This window comes from Medicago sativa, chromosome 8 (assembly GCF_051527215.1).
Source record: "Medicago sativa cultivar Bolivia chromosome 8, Bolivia_mono, whole genome shotgun sequence".
Taxonomy (NCBI): domain Eukaryota; kingdom Viridiplantae; phylum Streptophyta; class Magnoliopsida; order Fabales; family Fabaceae; genus Medicago; species Medicago sativa.
The window spans coordinates 27,060,696-27,082,780 of record NC_140756.1 but is presented as its reverse complement, the minus strand read 5'-3'; the positions used below and the strand labels follow the sequence as shown (position 1 = coordinate 27,082,780).

Below are 22,085 nucleotides of genomic sequence, written 5' to 3'. Positions count from 1 at the left end.
TTTAATTAATAATTGAATAATTTCTTATCGATTAAGAAAACAAAAATTCCACATTTAAATGATTATAAATATATGTAATGGTTTGCAACTTTTGCCATGCCTTTCCTCTCACTCTGTTTTTGTCCTTTTGATTTGCTTGCTCCACACTTCGGTCTGTTTCGTTATTGTCCATAGAGATTTTAAATCATGGCTGCATCAACAAATAAGAAGGTTAGTAATTCTCACATACATGACGACATTGCTTTCTCTATTCTCTCCAAATTGCCGCTTAAATCTATCAAAAGATTCACTTGTGTTAAAAAATCATGGTTTCTTTTATTCCAAAACCCTATATTCATGAACATGTTCCGAAATGATTTTTTCATATCCAAACATGATGAGGACGACATCAACACATGTCTCCTCTTCAGAGAAAGGACAACCGCCTTTGAATATCACAACACGATATGCACACTTTCAGGCGGGAAGTTTGAGGATAGGATGAAATTAGATTGGCCGCCTCCTTTTCAGCAAGATGACTCATTTATTGAGATTTTGGGTTGTACTAGTGTTAAAGGCGTTCTTTGTATCTACCAAAAAATAGGCAATGACATAAAAACCGTATTGTGGAACCCTGCTACCGGGGAATTCAAAAGCATTCTTCCTAGCCTTCAACCCACCTACAACATTGAGTTTAATTTTTGTCCCATTGCATTTGGTTATGACAATGTTAGAGATGACTATATGGTGATTCGGAATGCCCGATATCCCATAGACTTTGAAGTTAATTGTGTTTATGGGCCTGAGAAGAATAGCCATTTTCGGAAGTGGGATGTTTTAGTGGATGACTGTAAGATGGGCGACCCTTTCTGGGAGATATATAGCCTCAGAAGTAATTCTTGGAGGAAACTCGATGGGGTCGATATGCCTTTACCTTGGCCATGTAGTTGTCAGGTGAACTTTAATGAATTGTTCCATTGGTTGGGGTTCGCAAGTAAAATGTTGTCGTTTGACTTTAGCAGGGAGAAATTCTTTGCGACCGCATTACCCTCAGATTCAGCTGTGATGTATAAATGGACCCTGTTGATATTAAATGACTATGTTGCTTCCATGTGCAGTTATGATAATATGAATTCTTTTCACATATGGATTTTGGGTGAACTCGGTGTTAAGGAATCTTGGACTAAACTCTTCATTGTTGGACCATTAACTTTCGTTGGTTGTCCTATTGGAGCAGCGAAGAAGAATGACATATTCTTTGCAAAAGAAGACGGTGAGCTAGCCCGATTTAATTTAAGTACCCAAAGGTTTGAAGAAATTGGGGTTTCTGTAATGTATGTTCATCAGTTTGTAATTTATAAGGAAATCTTTCTTTCGATTGAAGGAATGAATAATTAATTGTTTTTGTAGTCTGATCTCAAAGCTTTCAACCAAGAGGTTTAGTTAGGGACATGAATGTCATATTTTATTGAGAAATAAAATTATGTCATATTTTTTGGTTTTCATGATTTCTGTTTGAATTGCATAAAAGGGATCTTTTATCTTTACCAAATGACTTTTTATTTTGTCTGTTCCAATTATCATATGATCTTTCAATGTATTTGAGGTTCATCAAAACACTATACTTAAAAAAAATGTTCACGAGTAAACTAGAATGTTTCCAACCATTTGGTAAGAGAAAAAAACCATCTTAACTCATTGTAGGAATCTAAATAAGTCCAGGTTATAATACTAAATAGAAATGTAGCAGATAGCACACCGCTTCTTACATGCTTCAAAATCATACAAATTCAAGACACCTCATATAATTTTAGTTACTCACATTGAATTTAATATAAATGATAAACGGCATAGAAAGCATCATATATTATAATAAATTAATATTTGTCAATGTTAAATCAAACCGAAAAATATGCCATGTAATGGTCATGGATATCAAAAACAGTGATATACTCTTTTCTGTTGTGGACAGAATTTATGATCACATCTAAGCAAATTGCTGCTGTACAATATACTCTGGAAGTAATAAGCTAACCAACTGCACCTACATTGAAATTGAAACTGACATGCGTGTGACGCAGATTCAGCCGTAACCAACAAAAAAAAAAATACTCTATCAGGTAGGACACAGACGCAACACCGCTCCGGTGTTAACTGGACATGGCCCATCACAGAACATAAAAACTAAAAATAAAAAATGAGAACTAGGTTTCGAGTTGCGTCTGTCAAAACTCAACTCACCTATCTTTAATCCTGTTTTCACCGTTGTCTGCTCTCTTTTCCACCACCACACCTTTTGGCAGCGGCGTCGTCTTCTTCCTTCCCTTCTTCTCTCCATGTTGTTGCCTGCAGTTCCAGGTGTGTAACTCTACATAGCATTTCCTCCCAATTTGTTACATGATATCTTTCTTCTTTGATATTTCCTAACTAAGATCTAATTAGCAGTTTCTAGGAAAAAGCATGATCTTCTCCATAAATATCGTAAGTACCAATGTTCCAAAAGCAACTTGCCTATGGGATAATCTCTATTGGTAAAGTTTGAAGCTCAACTTGCCAATATCAAGTATAGGTAGGGTTGTTTAGAACTTTAGGTAAACAATTCAATAACTACAAGTGAATTTCATATTACAACTTATGTTGTAAGTACTTAAAATTTAATAAGCTGCCGTTTCCTTGCAAATAAAAAGAGAATGACGCATAACCAATAATGGATTATGGGCAATTGATTAGCCAATTCATATATAAATAACTTCATTACATTTACCTGGGTATAAAATCCTAAATATAATAACAAGGTCCTTCAAATATTAGGCTGAAAATATAGAATTTAGACAGAAAAAACAATTAATTATTATTATTCATTACTCCAAAAAGAAAGAAGATTTCCCTTATAACTTCCTCAATCCTTTGGGTACTAAAATCAAACCAAGCTAGCTCATTATCATGTTTTCTGATGAATGTATGGCTCTTCTTCCCTGCTCCAGTAGGACGCATAATACTAAAATCTATGGGTCCAAGAACGAAGAATTTACTGCACGATTCCTTGACACCAAGTTCACCCAAAACCCATATGTGAAAATAAGCTGTCTGGAATTTATTAACGATTAAAGAAATAGACTCATTTAACACCACTAAGTTTCTCTCCCGTAGTGTAAGAGGAGGTAGTATGTCTGATTCAGAGGGTAAATTTGTTGAAAAGAATATCTCATTACTAAAGACAACATATAAATTTGTGGCATTAACCAATGACAAAATTCATTCAAATTCACATGATAAAAACCACCACCCCAGGGATCAGGCATACCAGGGCATTCGAGTTTCCTCCAAGAGTTACTTTTGAGGGTAGCTTCAACTTTTTTAGCATGCCCCCGTCACCGACGCTAATCCGATGCTAAATCACTGTTAGCGTCTGTTTTACCCTGTTAGAGTGGGTTTTTGGCCGACGCTAAAACACAGTTTTCTTGTAGTGTCTATATCTCCCAGAAAGAAGCATACATGTTAGCTGCCCAACCCTCCCAAAATTCATTATCATCATCCAACACCTCATCCAACAACTCACCCATCTCCCATAAATGGTTATCCTTTTCAGGCAACCAAACCCAATTACCTTCGAAGACCATATCAGGATATTGAGCAATTTGAAGCACCTTGTAGTCATCTCTAACACGATCATAACCAAATCCCTCAGGCGGGCAATTACACTCTTCCAGTTGATGGCTAGGTGGAATGACCATAAAATCTCCAGCAGCAGGGTTCCACAAAACCGTTGTTACATCATAGCCATGGCCTTGACAGAGACAAAGAATGCCATTAACACTAGAAAAACCTAAAATCTCAACAGATGAATCATCTTCTTGAAAAGGAGGTGGCCAGTCTAATCTCACCCTATCTTCGAACGTTTGACCGGAAAGAATGTACAACGAGTCGTGAAAGGGAATCCGCTGCTTGCTTTGCTTTAGGAGGAGACGCGTGTTGTCATTGTCATCATCCTCATATTGTTTAGATTTGAGGAAGAAATTGATGCGTAACATGTTCATGAAAATAGGGTTTTGGAACAAAAGAGACCATGATTTTTGAACACATGTGAATCGTGTGTGAGATTTAATAGGCAGTTTGGAGAGAATTGAGAAAGTAAGATCGTCAGGTATCTGTTGTTGCCATGAATTGAATTCTCTCTCGACGATGCAGAAAACGACAAAGGAAGACAAATGTGAGAGATTACTCTGATTGCTTGTTGGTTTGAGAACAGCCAAACCATGAAATATATTTCCAATTGTCATTTTTTTCATTTTTGATATATATTTTATCTTCTTTAAATGTGGAATATTTGTTTGCTTAATTGATAAGAAATGAGTAAATTCCCCTCCTCTATTCTCTTTCAAAGATGTTTAAATTACAGTTCTCTTCCTTCTAAATTGAAATATACACACTACTCTCCCTTGAGAAGTAAATAATATATAGAATAAATTACACTCTTTTCTTTTTTATGAAATGCTTGAATTACACTCTTCTATTTTAAAAATTAAATATATATTACACTTCAAACAAGATGGGAGGGGAGTGTATGGAGAAATACTTAAGTAGAAACGAACCTAACAAGTCAAAGTTAGGAACATGTTATGGAAAATAAAATAAAAAACTAAAACACGAAAAAGACACGAAAAAGAAAAGAGTGGAAGTCGTTTGTTTCTTCTTTTCTCAAAACCATCCGCCATGACCAGCGGTTTCTTGCCAAAACTTTGTTAATCTTGACTAATTTTGTTCATAACCAAAATTAAAAACACTAATTTTGTCTTATCACACTGATTCAAAATGAAGAAAAATAAAAAAATTGTGTACAAAACTTAACAACGAATAAACACTTGACTAGACATTCAGTCTGTGTTCCGAAAAGAAAAATTCCATTCAATATGGAAATATGATAAAACTTAATCTCGATCAAAGCCTTATTTGTCTTCCCTCCAGGTCTTTATTAATGTGGTTGTGTTCCTTTTTACAAGTTTAATGTGGTTGTGTCAATCATGGTGGGTGTAGCTACTGATTTTTTTTGTTTAGGTATGGAGTGTTCTTCGCTGGCTGGAGGTTTGAACTTCGGATATTATGTATTGTTAGCTAAACGGACTCCTAATTTAATGTTTTAAGAAAGTATTGAAAAAAGGTATGCATTTTTTTATTTTAATAGCTAATGACTTGTGGTGTTTTTATTGGTTGTTTGTAAGAATGAGATGTTATGTGCGCTTTCATACAAGAACTTCTCGAGTGTATGTTTAAACATTTTTAGCGGAATGAAGTATATATTACACTTCCACAGGCTGGCTTTGTGGCACAGGTAATGTGGTCCCAAAACAAGTCCTTCTAAACTCAATAATTGCTAGACATTGTAAAGAAAATAGTTGAATAGTATGGTAACCAAATTTTTTACATCGTGGAACAAAGAGGTAGAATATTTTTCTGTGATAGGGAATATACTAGTATACTTTTTTTTAATTTTTTTTATCATGATATATATGTTTTCACTGGTGCTTAACAGTGCCTAATCTCTATATGGAATAGAATATGAGATGCACATAAGATGAGTTCTCACTTTCCAACTAGAATTATTTTACACATACGAGTTATTAGGAATGAACCTCTAACCACATGTTTAAGGGGTCTAAGTTAGCATGTGAACCAATTCAGTGTTACTTATACTAGTATATACTTCTACTCTCCTAATATAGGAAATGTATTTATTATCTATTAATAATAATTGTGTTTGCCGAAGTATTTGTTCCGCAAAGAGAGTGGTCAAAACAGGTGCAAGATGGAAACAGGTTCAAGTGAGGATATTCTCATTTTTAATGCTCCATGCCTCCGAGATGGAGCTTCTATATCGAGTCAAGGTCAACCATTGCCAACGGAAGTCATGCGTACAAATGCTCATCTATCATAAAAATCATATGCGGAATCACCACTTGGTGCAAAAATGTTTTGATCATGCTACAGCTTGGAGTATTTTGAATACATCGTTGATTCCATCAGTAGTTGAGGACAAGCTCTTAGCTTCTTCAAAACAAAGTTGAGGACAACCTTTTTTGAAAGAAGGAAAAAACTCGGCATTATACGGTTAGAAGGGCATACTATTTGTGCTTGAAAGAAATTGCGGATAACTCATTTTGCATCAAAGATAGAGAAATAAATTTTTCTGACAGAATGTGTGGTGAGCACTGAAAATTATGAAGATGCAAAGCACATTTTATTTTATTGCCACATGGTCGTAAATGTTTGGAAGACTTACAACTTATGGCAGGTTATAGAGAAGGAGATGCGACAAAGTTATACCGTTGAAACTATTTTATTCTTACTTATGGCAAGTTATTCTTAATTCTGATTTGAAAAACCATTTGAAGTTGGATTTAAATTTGGTACAATTTTTTGCACACCTTAATAGGGCTGTCAATGGTAAACGAGACAATGCGTATGAAGTTGAATATGAGTCAAGACATAAGCTACCTACATTGAAATTGAAGAAGGCTCGTATGATTGTCTAAGCCGGAAATGTTTACATCCCATAAATATTTGAGGAATTTCAAGAGGAATATCAAGACACTTGCATAAAGGTGTTGAAAGAAGGTTTGTATGCTTTCACAAATTATGAAAATATAAAAGAGTGAACAGTTATGGGAAATCCTACGGGACAAAAAGTTTATTGTGTTTGTTGTAAATTTGAGACACATGGCATCTTATGTAGTCATGCTTTGATAGTTTTTTATTTAAAATTGATTTTTCAATTAAAACATGCAAAATTACAATTTTGTTCCGAGTAAGCATATACTTACAGGTCAAATTTCTTTCCCTAATCTTCTAGAATTTTTATAACGTCATGAACCTCCAGCTCTAAATTTTGATGTTTTTAAATAAGTGACGAATTAATTATGAATTGTTTAAGAAATTCTTAATTATGGGGTACGAAAATTCATTGAGATTTTCTAAATCTTCCATGATCACTTTCAAATTAAACCAGTGTAGTAAGAGTTAATAGTTTGCACACCTTATTTCATAGAGTGAAACTCTTGATGCAAATCGGAGAGGCAAAACGTTGTCCCTTGGAAAGTTGACTCTTTGGTTCATTCCACTGATCACAATTATTATTCCCTTTGAACAAATTGCTTTGGCAATACCATAAAGCAATTTGTGAATTGTGCAGAAATGAACTTCTAATTTCTTATTCATCCAGTTGCAATAAAGACACAAATAGCTAAACTAAGTATGGTTAACTAACTCTAAGAAATACTCAGAGATTCTAATATGATGTTATTTGTATTTTAAATAAGAAGTGTCTGATTCCAACAATTCAACACTAAATGATTTTGATTTGTCTTGTTGATTTTATGTTTAATCTATCCTAACTAGCTCTTAAAATAATTCCATTAAGTTTTGTTTTTGAATTGAAAAATACCAGCTTCATATTACCAATTAGAGCATTCAAAAAACTATTAGCGTTCACTAATATTATTCTTTAATCCCCTTCAATAATATATATTTGGCAGGCCTATGCAATCAACGAATGAGAATTCTAAGTTATGATATTTCATAAGCTCATATTTTGGTTTATTTATAAAATCAATGCAGGGTAAAAGTAAATATAAATTAAACTACCAATACATTAAATATTAATTCCTTCAAAAGAAAGAAGGTTTTCCTTATAAACAATAATTTGCAACCCAGCTGACTCTCCTTTAACCTTGATCTCCCCAGTCCTTTGGGTACTTAAATCATACCAAGCTATCTCCTCATCACCTTTTATGAAGAATATAAAGCTCTTTATGCCTATCCCAAAAGGACGCATTTTGCAAGGTGCATCAACAACAAAGAGTTTAATCCACGATTCTTCAACACCCAGTTCACCCAAAATCCATATGTCATAAAAACTTGACACCTCAATATTGGAGATGAAAGCAATAGACCCATGTATCACTGCTAAGTAGCTCTTCCGCCTAAATCTAGGTAACCGAAAAAATGTTTCGCATCCCCTAGGCCTTTTAAAGCCAACCGAGGGTAAGGTTGTAGCAAAAAATATTTCATTGATAAAGTCAAATGACACAATCCTGTCTAGTTCTAAACAATGGCAAAATTCATTCAAGTTCACCGGATAGCTATCTAGCCAATTCAAATGCATCTCAATGGCATCAATTTTCCTCCAAGAGTTACTTTTGAGGCTATATATCTCCCAGAAAGGGTCGTTCATCTCCACCACTCGTCTATCCCAAAAAGTATGATCATAATCCACATCCCAAAAATAGTTATCCTTATCAGGTACATTAACCCAATTACCTTCAAAGTCTAAGGGATAATGCGCAATCCGGATCAACTTATAGTCATGTCTAACATGATCATAACCAAATGCCAGAGGAGGTGTCTTAACTTCAATGTTGTCATACGGTTGAAAGCTAGGAGGAACAACCTTAAATTCTGTGGTGGCAGGATTCCACAACACAATTTTTGTGTCATGGAAAATGCCTTGGTAGAGACAAAGAGTGCCATTAACACTTGCTAAACCCAAAATCTCAATACCTAAGTCATCTTCATGAAATGGAGGTGGACAATCTAATCTCTCCCCATCCTCCAACTGCTCGCTAGAAAATGAGCAGAAGGTGTAGGGAAAGGGAATCATTTGTGTCTTTTCCTTTAGGATGAGACGTGTGTTTTCACTGTCCTCGTTGTGTTTGGATATGAAATTGTTGCGGAACATGTTCATAAAATCAGGGCTTTGAAATAAAAGGGAAAATGATTTTTTAACACATGTGAATCGTTTGAGTGATTTGATAGGCAATTTGGAAAGAATAGACAAAACAAGGTCGTTAGGAATGTAAGCGGTATTTACCAGCTTATGTGTTGCAGCAGCCATGAATTAAAATCTCTCAACGACGAGGGATAGAAAGGTGTCTATGTTTGTTGGATTGGGGTTATTAGATAAATTGCAAATCATTTATAAACCATAAAATATTCCTTTACTTAGTTGATAAGAAATTTGATAAATTGCAAATCTTTTATAAACTAGAAAAGATTGCTTTCCTTAGTTGTTAAGAAATTGTAAAATCTAAATGAATTTTATATTTCTTAATATATCATATCTTTTTTAGGATTAATTGTTTATTGTTTTACGGTTATAGTGTAAAACTGTTTGACACTTGTATTTGATGATCTAATCGTAATGAAGCCTCTTAAATGTCTTCCTTCTAGTTTGACTTTGGCACTCAAAAACATTGCACAATACATAATTTTGTTTTGTAATGAAGCCTCTTAAATGTCTTCCTTCTAGTAGTAGATGATGATGTCATCTTTAACTAAGACACATTTAATAGTGTTAAATATTAATAGTGGTTAAATAGGCTTGGATCTTATCCCAAAAGCTAGCTCAAAGGATGAAGGTGCTCAAGCATATTTATACATTAAATTTGTTATTTGGCGGAAATCAAGGGAGGTAATGGTGTGTAATTAAGTAAAGGTGTTAACAAATACACACTGTCTTCCCCGTAGCAGTAGGTGAAGCGTTGGGTTTGTATCATGCTCTTCAATGGATGCAAGATATGCAATTTGATAACATAGATTTTGAGCTTGATTCAAAAATTGCTCGAGATGCTTTCCATTCTCACACGGTCAATGTTACAGAGTTTGGTCACATAATTGATGCGTGTCGAGACACTTTTTCCACCTCCTTTACAAACTCCCGGGTTGAGTTCATTAGGCGACAAGCGAATGCGGCGGCTCATGCTTTGGCAAGAGAAGCCACATCCTTAGCTAGTCCCATTATTTATTATGATATCCCACATTGTATTGAAACTATTATTATTAATGAAATGCTATAAGCATCTTTCTCTCAAAAAAAAAAAACAAATACACACTGTCTTGAAATTTTCTTGAAAATTTTTGTCACTGTATCTATCATTTCCCTTTTTATACATTTAACAGTCTGGGAACCTCATTCAAAAAAAAAACAATCTGGGAACCTGAGCAATGTGGGACTAACAACAAAGTACGAACAACTTCAACACCCACCCTCACACCTAGCGTGGGCCTGGGTCCAATTCCCACATCAAAGTTAATAGGTGTTCTAACTAGACTCTAATCATTTTTCAACTGCTCATATTTTGTTAAAACGGGGGAAAATTCATAATACAAAAAATTAAAGCATCGTAATTAGATCTGCCTCTATCTAATCATAAAACTAATCAGAAATCTACATTGTGGTGAGTGGACTGACCGTTAACACAAAAGCGATCCCGTGTACCATCAAATGCCTTCAATCAATGGTAGTAAGTTAAATGTCTCTTTCTAGCTCCATAGTCCTAGTCAAGCATAGTGAATGACGAGGATATCACATCAGTCTGAGTCAATCACGAGAAGAAATTGATGCATATCTTAAGAGGTATCGGTGCGACGGCGACAAAACAACCTTGAAACCATTAGAGCCCAATAAATCTAAAAAGGAATCACAAAATTAAAAATTAGTAAAGCACGCAAACCATGAATTGAAGCCTAACCAAAACAACTCATGCACCAATGTCTGATGTGGAGATGATGACAAGAAACCATATATATAGGATTTTTAATATTGTCTTGTCATCATTTTAGAGTAAATGTAGTCAGTTTGTATATGTTTTAGTGAAGTTTTATAAAGTAGTCATGAAAGAGCAATGATGGAAAAAGACTATGGAACATGTCAAAATCACTCAAACCAAACAACTTAGTATTGTATTATTCTTACTTCAAATTTACCATGCTAATGCTTGTGGCATAGTCGTTATGGATGTTTTGATGATAAGAAATGGGACAAGGAATGAAGAAAAGAAGGAAGATCATATATTGCCTATTTTGCATCGCGTTCTATGAGTCACGGGTCGCAACATTGAAGGAATCATAAGTGTTTTGTCACTACCGCACTCGTGTCGTGGACTGCAAGGTTCGCATCACTAGATCTTCACAAATTCAAAAGTGTTTACTCTTGTCGCAACTAGCATCACATGCTAAGAGTCACGCATCTCGAGAATCGGTTACTGAAGCGAGGGAAAATAGAAATGTTTTCACTTATTTGAGTTATTGGACTTTATTAACTAAACTAAATGGAATATTAGGTTTCTTAGAAATTAAGTCAAGACACATGCATGTAAATACGAGAGGCAAGCAACACAACAAGGCATCCATCAGAAGAGAGAATAGAGAAACACATCCAAGAGGAGACAGCCGCACGACCAAGAGAGGAGGAAGAATCGATGAATAAAGCCATCATGGTTATTTTACTTTTCATGTTATTTATTTTTCTGTCTATAGGTTAAATATATAATCTTCTCTGTAATTATTCGATCATGTTACCATAAATTATACTATGAATATTCAGTCAATTTTTTTTATTTGGTAATTAATCTTGTTATTAATGTTTTTTTATGTGCTCAATGATTACTAGTGTAACGCCCTACTTTTATCATTTATTATTTTATTGAGATTAGATGTCTTTTTATAATTTAGTCGATTTATTTTGATGAGTGATATTTTGTTATGTTATATGTTGGTATTTACTAGTATAATATATATGTTATTTGGTGTAAAAATATATTTGTTATTTTGTGTGCAAATATTTATGTTATCTGGTGTAGAAATATATTTGTTATTTGGTGTATTATTATTTAGTAAAATAATATATTTAGTGGAGAAATATAATTATTAGAATAAGTAGATTTGGGGGCTGAAATAGAAAGAAGAGAGTTATTGGGCCTAATTAGATTTATGAAGAGAAGTTAGTATTATAAATAGAGGAGACATTAGGTTGAAAGACTAACATATGCAAAAACAAGGATTTGGAGAAAACAAGGTTTAGAGAGAAGAGAACAAGAGGAGAGAAGAACCAAGAGAAGGGCTGACAATCGATAATTCTAAGGTAAGGGTGAGACTAGCATTCAATACTATTATGTGTATGATTATAATGATTAGATTTAACGAGTTGTAGGAAGAGTTTGTGAGGATTGAGGAATTAGGGTTTTAAGTGAAGAATTGAGGATTAACCGATGAAAAGTTGTTAGATTGATGTAGAAACTGTGTACAGACCTTAGATAATCCACAGGATGATTATTGGATGTAGTTTTGAGGTTAGAACCATGGAATTGGATGAGATGTCGGTGAGTTTAAGAATTAGGGTTTAAGAATTGTAATAGGTTGTTAATAGATTTGAGAACCCTTTGAATTTGCATACAGTAGGTTGATGAATAATTAGTGTTCTAATGATAGGGTAATCATAGGGTAATGATTAGGGTCAAGTTTGGAGAGTATTGGATCGAAAACGGAGTCGAAAAGATTTCCCCAAGGCGAAATCGCAGCTGAACTACGATTTTGCTGTCAGTGTGCAAAACGCGTTTTTATTGTCTCAGTTTGACAAGTTTAAGTTCCGAACTGGGTTTAGGTGTAAACATGAAAGTTGTAGGTATGGATGTTAGTTTTCTAATGTCGTTGGTCTGGTGTCCAAATAATTTACAGAACTTGAGTTATGGTCAAATAACTGCACATAGGTCAGAGTGAATTTTTATGGACTTTCTGCACAACTTTTCCTAATTTAAAACGAAAACTGGTATTGATCGGTACAGAATTGGCCTTTGGTGTAAACATGAAAATTTTAGATAATTTTGTTAGCTTTCCAGTGGTTTTGGTTTGACATGAAAATGACTTTTAGTTTCTGAGTTATGATGAAAATACTCCAAGGAGGTCTTAGCGAAATTGTACGGTGACAACATTCTCTGTTTCATGTTTTTGCGTCTGTTTCACATGTTTCTGTTCTGAATTAGTCTTTGGTATAAACATGAAAGTTGTTGATAATTGTGATATCTTTCCAGTAGCTTTGGTTTGGCATGAAAATATGTTGTGGATAATTTATTATGTTTTTACAAAGATGCATGATGAATTGTTGATGTTTAAATACGATGTTATATGATGAATTGTTGATGTTTAAATACGATATTATATGATGAATTGTTGATGTTTGAATACGATGGTATATGATGAATTGTTGATGTTTAAGCACGATGTTATATGACGTTGTTTATGATTGATGAATATGAAATTATGATGTGAAGTTGTTGTCGGTGTCGTTACCACAATTGTCGTCAATGTCTTCAAAGTTGTAAGTTGTTTGTCGATGTTGTTGAAGTTGTTAAGTCGTCAAGTCGTTATGAAGTCATCAAGTTGTTAAGATGTTATGTTGTCAAGATGTTAAGATGTTAAGAAGTTATAAGATGTGCATGATGTTTCTAAGATGTAAGATGTTGAGTCCATGCATACTCATTTAAAGCAATGAGAGCTCAAGCCCTGGAGCATTTGCTCAAAAGCGACGAGGGCTCAAGCCTTGGAGCCTTGTGCTCAAAAGTGACGAGGGCTCAATCCCTGGGAGCCTATTTATGCTTAATAGCGACGAGGGCTTATGCCCTAGAATGGTACCACATGCATTTGCATTGTCAAGACGTTTTAAGATGAAAGAGTTGCATAGTCGAGTCAAGATGATTTAAGACGAAAGAGTTGCATAGTCGAGTCAAGTCGTTAAGTTGTGATGTTTGATGAAGTATCTAATGATGAATTATGATTAAGATGATATATGATGTTATGATTATGATGATATATGATGTTATGATTAAGATGATATATGATGTTATGATATACGATGATATATGATGTTATGATTAAGATGATATATGATGTTTATGTTTATGATTAAGATGATATGTGATGTTTATGATTATTATGATGATGATATATGATGATGCTTATGACTAATGTTTGATGATATATGAAGATGTTCATGATTATTATGTCGATGATATGTGATGATATTTGTGATATTATTGATGACATGTGATGATGTTTATGACTAATGTAGGGAGAGTAATGATACTAGTTAATGAAGTTTAAGATGTTAGATATAATTGTTGAATTATATGCTTAGTATTATTGTTTGAGAAATCTCACCCATTCTGCTTGAAAATGTTGCTCTTCGTATGGCTAACTTGCAGGTAATCAAGATTAGGCGTGGTCGTGAGTGGACTCCTCACAAGTGTGTCTTTAGGTGCTCTGATACGTAGCGGGATGGGAATTTTGTCATTGTTTTCTATTCCTTACGTATTACCTTATGAAACTTTTAAGAATTGTTGTTGAACTAAGATATTATGAGATTTTATATTGAGGGCCTTGTGCCAAAGATTGTTTGAGATGTTGAAATATTTTCGCTGCGAAGTTTTAAATATTACGTTGTTGGATTTTTGAAGGATAAATATTTATTTATTCCGTTTACGATTTTAAGAAAAGAAATGTAACATTCCGTTTACGTTGAGAAACTGATTTATTTTTGAAATTTTTATGTTGGAAAAACGGAGTGTTACAACTAGCCCTAACTTTTTCCATAAAACGTAGGTCACAATAATTAGTAACCCCAACTTTGTTGGCTTTACCTATTTTAACAGTTCAATTATTGATTAGATTTTTACATAAAACTAAAAATAATTGTTAATTTAAACCTCCAATGGTTATATCTCATCTGAGTCATTATGGAGTATAACAAACGAAGGATGATGCATGAACGAAGGACCGTCGGATAAGAAGAGGGGTTTACCGGTGGTGCGGAGGGAGAATCTCGTTTTGCCAGGGGCGTTTTGCTTCATGTCAATGGGGTAGCATCAGTGGCGGAGCCAAAAAAAAAAAGCTCGGGTGGGCAACTAAAATAAATTATCATATATAAACATAAATTAAAGTTGTAATAAGCATTAAGCACGAAGTTGAAATGACGAAGTTTGACTAAAAAGCTACGATGGATACTTAAATAATTACATATTTTACAACTACTATAAATTATGAAACTTTTTTTTGTACCGTACAACTGTTAACTGAGAGAATTTTCAGTTGACAGGACAATATGCAGGAGATTTGAAACTCATGCAAATTTGAAGGTCTATAAATCTCCGCTAACATGCCAAGTATAAGTAGGCATGGCAATGGGGCGGGGTGGGGACGGATTTTACATTCCCCGTCCCCATACCCGATTCTCATATATTTACCCGTTACCCTACCCATACCCAACGGGGATGAGAAATTGAACCTCATCCCCGTCCCTGACGGGTTCGGGTATCCCCGCCCCATCCCCGTCCCCGCATTGAATATTTTTTTTTAATGAAAAATAGAAGTTTTCTTGCAACCCCTAGAGAAATGTTGTAATGCATTATCTAGCAATAATCTCACTTTAACATTTGTTAGACCGATTAATTTAGTTGCACCTTTAAATATCATTGGTAGTTTTTATAACACGACAATTATCAAACAAAATAACATGACATATCAACATAAAATAATTTTCTACATTCGGGACTGGTTTGGGTATGGGTTCGGGGTAGGTACCTATATACCCGTTACCCGTCCCATACAAGTGTTTTGAAATCGGGGAAAACGCAAACCCAGTCAAAATGGGGAAAACCCGTCAAATTGGGTTTGGTTCGGGCGGGTAACCGCAGGTATGGGTTTTGTTGCCATGCATAAGTATAAGCATCACATAAATCACGTATGGCACTTTTGAAACCGCCGAAAATTAAAACTGTTAAAAAATTGTTTAAAGTCTCACAAAATAGACCTTTAATTGAATAATTTAAATTTTCGAGTGGGCCACTACCCCACTTTGTGGGAATTTGAATTAACCGAACCCTAAAACCGACACAAAATTGTATAAAACCTCCCAAAATAGATCTATAATTGTTAATTTTTTAATTTTTTCGGGTGGGTCGTGGCCCACCTTAGCCCATGAGGAGCTCCGCCTCTGGGTAGCATTGGCTACCCCAAAAGAAAAAAATAATCTTGTATAATTAGTATAGTTTTGTATGTAGCTACCCCAATGATATATTTAGTATAGTTTTGTATGTAGCTACCCCAATGATATATTATTTGACTAATCCAAACAATTTTGTTGGTTCAAAGAGGAATGATATTAATAAAATATTGATAATTTATTTAGTTTTGTGTTAATTATAGATAAATTTGACTTCTTAAAACTTCATAGAGGTCATCTTTTCTAAATAAGTATTGTTAGATTTTATTTTCTTCGCTTTCGTTTCATTAAATATAAGTAAAAATTACTTTGAATTTATTTTATTTATTGATTAAGTTTAATATATTAGTTTTACAAATATATTTTACTTCTTCTTTATATTTGATCCCTTTGTAAAAATTGTGCTAACTTCGCCGTTGCTTGTTGCACTACAAACCTGAAAGGCTACATTTTGACCGTCAAAGACGTGGATTTTGGAGGAGAGGTGAACGGGTAAGAAAGATGACTTTTTTTTAAGGAGGTAAGAAAGATGAGCTGTTAAACGATTACATATATATTGAGTGATGTTTTTATATATATTATTATGTTTTAGATATGCTTAAAAATTGTATTATTATTTTTACAAGTGCTTAAAAATTATGAAATAAAAAATATAAATATTTTAAATTATAAAGACACATGGATAGTTTCTCAAAGCAAAAAGACACATGGATAGTGATTATAAGGCTATTGAAGGGTCAACTAGTTTTAGGAATCTCCAATATTTTGAAAGACAAAAATATGATTAATTTATGACTTACATTTGAAATTTTTATTATTTAATTTTGCCTCAACTAGCTACAATTTCGAAGTTGAAAAATGAAAATTGACAAAAAAAAATAAAAAAATAAGTGTGCATGAATGCCTACAATATGGGACTAAATCAAAAACTTCTAGAATATATAGATCACCTTAACTAAGCTATGAACAGGCATATTTGCCTACAAGAGAGGACCAAATCAAAAACTTATCGACCATGACTAGAATAGGTCACCTTAACTAAGCTATGAACAGGCATATTTGCCTACAAGAGAGGACCAAATCAAAAACTTATCGACCATGACTAGAATAGGTCACCTTAACTAAGCTATGAACAACCATATTTGCCTACAAGATGGGACCAAATCACTTATCGACCATCACTAGAATAGGTCACCTTAACTAAGTTATGACCAGTCATATTTACTTGAAGAGATGTACAAACTTAACCACAAAGGTGATATTGGAAACTAACAAACTAACAATGGAAAAAACAATGTTGTTATATTATGAAATGTCACTTTGATGCACATACACAACGTCAACAACAATTTTGGAACCATTTTTGATGAAATCGAAAACATGCTAGAAATCCAGACTACGCACCCACTCCACCACCATCAGCAAAGCAAATCCCTAATCCTCATGCATTCGCATCACCGAAACGTCCCAACCAGAAAACGCAACAATATAATGGCCATTTGAATCCCTAATGCAACACCCAAATATGGTAGTGTTAGTTGCTAGATCGATTAAACCTTGCATCAACATTGAATTTAACCACTCCATCAACATGTAATTACTTCTTATATATGCCGCTCAACAGACTAGTCATGACTGCATCTTCTCAACATTGGTGTCCATAGCCGAGATGGATGTGATCAATCTGAAACTAGAAAGTGACAATGATGAACGTTGTTCTCTATAATCACTCAATATGAAACTAAGGGACCGATTGAGTGAACATTATGTTGCCATATATGTACACATGCTAGTTTGGTTCGTACCAAGACCGTTGAAGAAATAATAGTGAACGGAAGATAAAGCCCCAACAAACCGAAAATGAAAGAAGGGTTTTGATGAAAAAATCACGACATCGGGTGATAGTGTTACTAGCTTGACTTATATGTGATCTTTGTTGTATTTAGTTTAAAATTAATTGTTCAAATTGAACATGTAATATGAACGAAGTCTGGATATGAGCTTGTAAAAAATACATATTTTATTCTTATAATATCAGTTTTTTCATTTTTTTTCCCTAACTTACCAATCATAAAAAACTAATGATGTATCACCGCCACAATGAAACTTTCATTTTTTTTAAATATATAAAAGAACGGGGTTTGAACACTGATGGGGTAAATCCACAAATGCACGGTTTACCGGTGTAGTAATAAAGAGTATCATTCCGACAGGGAGTTGTTTAATTCAGTTAACCTTTATGAATGATTAGAAGAGAATTTAGTTGAAAAGTTGGGATTTTTAGAGGTTTAAAATAACAATAATAATAAACGTCTTGGGATTATTGATTCATCTTGATGACAAACCCTTAACAAACCAAACCCTAAACCTAGAACTTTATGTTGGACCCACTTTCTAAAGACAAGTTTCTCTTAAGCCTATCACATCTCCTTTCGATTTCAGTGAGTGTGTTGCTCTAGCAACCACGCATATTCTCATGGTTGAATACTATTAGAATCCTTGAAGAACGAATAAACTAATAGGTAGCTTGTCCGGGAAGCAGAAAAGCAGCAAAAGGAATCATGGGAGGTGGCACGGCTGTGTGGCTGGTGGCACAGGCCATGCCAAGCTTCTGACTTGGGGGATGCCATATTTTTGTACCGAATCTTCGTATTTTCAGCCCGAATCAGCTCCAAGTCTCCTTTCTTTTGATCCAAGACTCAATCTTTAGAATATTCGTTCCTGAAGTTAAATAACTTGCAATTGAAGTAAAATAGTTCTAAAAAGAAAATAAAAGCAAATAAAATCTAAATAAAATATACTCAAATAATATATTAAAAACACTAATTTATTGACTCATCAAACACATATTTTTTCCTTTTCATCACCAATGTCCAAATTCAACATTACATCCTCATCATCACCAACACCCACCATCCATCATCTTCTCACATTCATCATCACCATTCATCCTCATCACCAACACCATCATCTATAAACTCTTCCATTTTTCTTCTCTTTTTTTTCTCATTCCAACCATTCCCATTCCCATATTATTATTATTATTATTATTATTATTATTATTATTATTATGGCCTGTATAAGTGATGGAAAAAATAGGAAGAACCTGGGACAAAATTTGTGTATTTTTTACAATATTATTTTTCAGTTTATGTTTTTAATTTAAGTTTTTAGTTTTAAATTTCTGTCTTTAGTTCTACTAGTACGAATTTATGTTGTTGCGGTACTACTACTTGTGTCTTAAGGACATATGTTAAGGAGTTTAAAAAGAGCAATTTTGCATTAGAAGACATAATATTTTAACTTTTGAGAAGTTGAATGCACGACTTTTGATACGTCTACTTCTATAATAAGTTTATTAACACGTGCCCTTGAGGGCACAAGTTAGCATTTACCAGCAATTATTTGCATCCAACTTGGTCAATGTGAATAGGCTAGGAACCTCAAGACGATGAGTTTCAAAATATGATAATATCAACTTGTTTTGGAATCCAACATTGCTTGCTATACTAAACAATGTCAACCGGCTGCGTGTAAAGCAAAAATAAACTATGTTGACTCATTTTTTCCCCCTATTTCCGTTACCAAGACTTCATATAAGCTTAATAAAAATGTTGACTCGTTCATATTTTTGAACTTTGAATATTCCCTAACCAGTTTCCATCCCCATTTCCATGTCAAAGAAGAGCCCGTGATGATCAAATTCAAACATATTGTATGTCTCTATCAACGTAATTATTATTTTTTGGTTAAACTATCTTTTTTTTCCCTTATCTTATCTTATTTAGTTGATTAATTTTATGAGTAGAAATACAATTTTTGTTCCCCTAGAATGAATGGTTTGGAAAAATCGAATTCGATTATGGAGAAACAAATTTTTATCGGAATGAAATTCCGGACTACTAGACTTTCCTCCAAAAATTGAAGATTTACAGAAACTTTTTTTTAATTAACAAAACATGCATATAAATCATTATGTTAGGCTTCGCTCTATTTTGAAGGGAAAAGGACAAATTAAATTGAGGTGTGTTTATAAAGAAAGACGATTTCTGCTCTTTTTTATTATGCTGCGTGTTATCAACGATATTTTATAGAAAGTTTACGTGTAATTTACATATGACATTTTATATAAATTTTTTGATATAGATTAAAAATATAAATATAAATATTTATGAATTTCAAATGTAACAAACTCAACAAACCAGAGTTATATTTTTCAATGACAACAATAATATAATAAATCATGGTGATCTATCGTGATTTTCAGAAGCTATAAGTGCCTGTTTGGTAACCCTGCGAGAAAGCCAAAACGCACGTTCCTTTCTTCAGAAGTGATTTTACTGTGTTTGGTTCTCCTCCACCTCTCTACCATCATCGCACGTTTTGCTTTTCAGAATCAAGTCTGGGAGAAGCTCCGATTCTTAGCTTTTTGAAAGCGATTCTCTCAACCGCACATATGGAGTCTATCAATTTATCCTTTTGCCCTTGTGCGTATAAGTGAAAGGAAATTTACAAGTTTGATTGAGGGGTTTCAAAAATCGGTAATTCCCTTTGGTTTGAGGTTCTCCTTCGCAATGGTTTTTTTATTTTTTTCAACTGTGGGTGTTGCAATGATACTGTACATACTCCATAGCAGTGTGTATGGCGGCAATAAGAAACAAAACAGGGAGGAAGAGAGAGAGAGAGATATAGTGCATGTGACTAAATAAGTTGGATTTTAATCCAAACCATCAATTTTAATCAAAGGGTCAGTAATAATATCCTCTCACTCACATCGTGGGATCCTTTTTATGACACAAGTATATTAAACATGGTTTATATAAAATAGAAATGAAAGAAAAATTGAATAAAAATAGAGATTTTTTTTTTTTACAGAAATAAAAATAGAGATGATATTTAGGTTATATTTGATTTTTAATTTTTAAGTTGAAGAAAAATTATTTAAAAAATGTTATACACAAATTTTTAATATTCTACTAAAATTCCTTTTCAAAAAAATAATATATTTTACTAAAATTGAATAAAAAATTGATATAAAAATATATATACACATACATATGTTAAAACCCATTTTGGTCATTTACACACCCAAAAGCAATTTTGACACGGAGTATCCAATCAACATTTTTCATAAAAATCACTTTTGTTGTGATGATATCCAAACATAAATCACTTTACATTAAACTCACTTTTAACCAAAATCAATTCCACAAAATCAATTCTATTAAAATCAATTCTCCCCACCGCACAACCAAACACACACAAAGTGTAGCTTCTGAAAAATCACGACGGTTCACCGTGATTTTGACATACTCAAAGTGATGCCAAACATATGCTTATTGATTGAATTGTCTTGACAATACCCATAGTTTCTCTGCTTGCATTGTAAATCATGCTACCTTGTTGAAATCCACAATATTAAAAAAAATGTGGTGACAGCCAAAGTGATGGTTGATGGTGGTTAAAAAGGTGATTAGAGATGGTTGAGTGGTGGTCGTCGATAGTCAGTGTGTTGGTTAGAGTAGTGGTAGGTTGCTGCAAGATGTTAACTTTAAAATAAATATAAGAATTAGAGCTTCTATTTGTGTGGTAATTTCAAAGTATAAACATTCTTCAAATTAAGTAAAAAATTAATTCAAACTCATTTTACCTGATTAAGTTTTATTTTCAAACTAGCTACAAACCCGTGCTTCGCACGAGGTTCAGTAACTTATTTGACAAAATATTATATTGGAAGGATAGATTGCGAAATGACAGATAATTATAAACCATAATACAATATTTAGAGTACTCTTGCATTACGGATTACAAAATTAAATCTTCAAAATGGCTTGATCACGAGTAACAAATAAAAACATATTTAGTCAGCGGTAGAAAAACTTTTCCAGTAATAATTAATATCTATCTATAAACCAATGAAAACCCTATTACCAAAGCTACCTGATTTATATCATTTTGACTTTCAGCTTCAACATATATAAATCCTTTCACATGATCTACAACAAAGGCATATAATAACTGCAATTTAGTATCCAGTTCTTTCAGGTGAACAAACTTCTGCATCAGACAGATAGCTGAAAGCCTCTCTACCTGATTTATATCATTTTGTGTTTTAGCTTCAACGTATATAAATCTTTTCACATGATCTACAACAAAGGCTAGGGATGTCAATGGATACCCATGGGTACGGATAATATGATACCAGTCCCCGCCCCGTTGGATAAATATGATACCCGTGCCCGCCCCGTATCCCCGTGGGTACCCACTATACGGGTACCCG

General features: G+C 33.7%; 3 protein-coding genes across 3 annotated transcripts; 1 reads left to right on the top strand and 2 right to left on the bottom strand.

Annotated features, from left to right (window-relative positions):
* Positions 1–91: 91 nt before the first annotated feature.
* On the top strand, positions 92–1,484 carry LOC146898013 (F-box/kelch-repeat protein At3g06240-like). Its single transcript, XM_085731620.1, has one exon. The coding sequence runs from the start codon at positions 187–189 to the stop codon at positions 1,375–1,377; it is 1,191 nt and encodes a 396-aa protein (XP_085587746.1). The 5' UTR covers positions 92–186; the 3' UTR covers positions 1,378–1,484.
* A 1,965-nt stretch (positions 1,485–3,449) lies between these two features.
* On the bottom strand, positions 3,450–4,259 carry LOC146898012 (putative F-box protein At1g47790). The gene has a single exon (XM_085736496.1). The coding sequence runs from the start codon at positions 4,257–4,259 to the stop codon at positions 3,450–3,452; it is 810 nt and encodes a 269-aa protein (XP_085592622.1).
* A 3,288-nt stretch (positions 4,260–7,547) lies between these two features.
* Positions 7,548–8,973, bottom strand: LOC146898011 (F-box protein CPR1-like). Its single transcript, XM_085731619.1, has one exon. It carries the CDS (start codon positions 8,864–8,866, stop codon positions 7,625–7,627), a length of 1,242 nt encoding a protein of 413 aa, XP_085587745.1. The 5' UTR covers positions 8,867–8,973; the 3' UTR covers positions 7,548–7,624.
* Between the last annotated feature and the right edge of the window lie 13,112 nt (positions 8,974–22,085).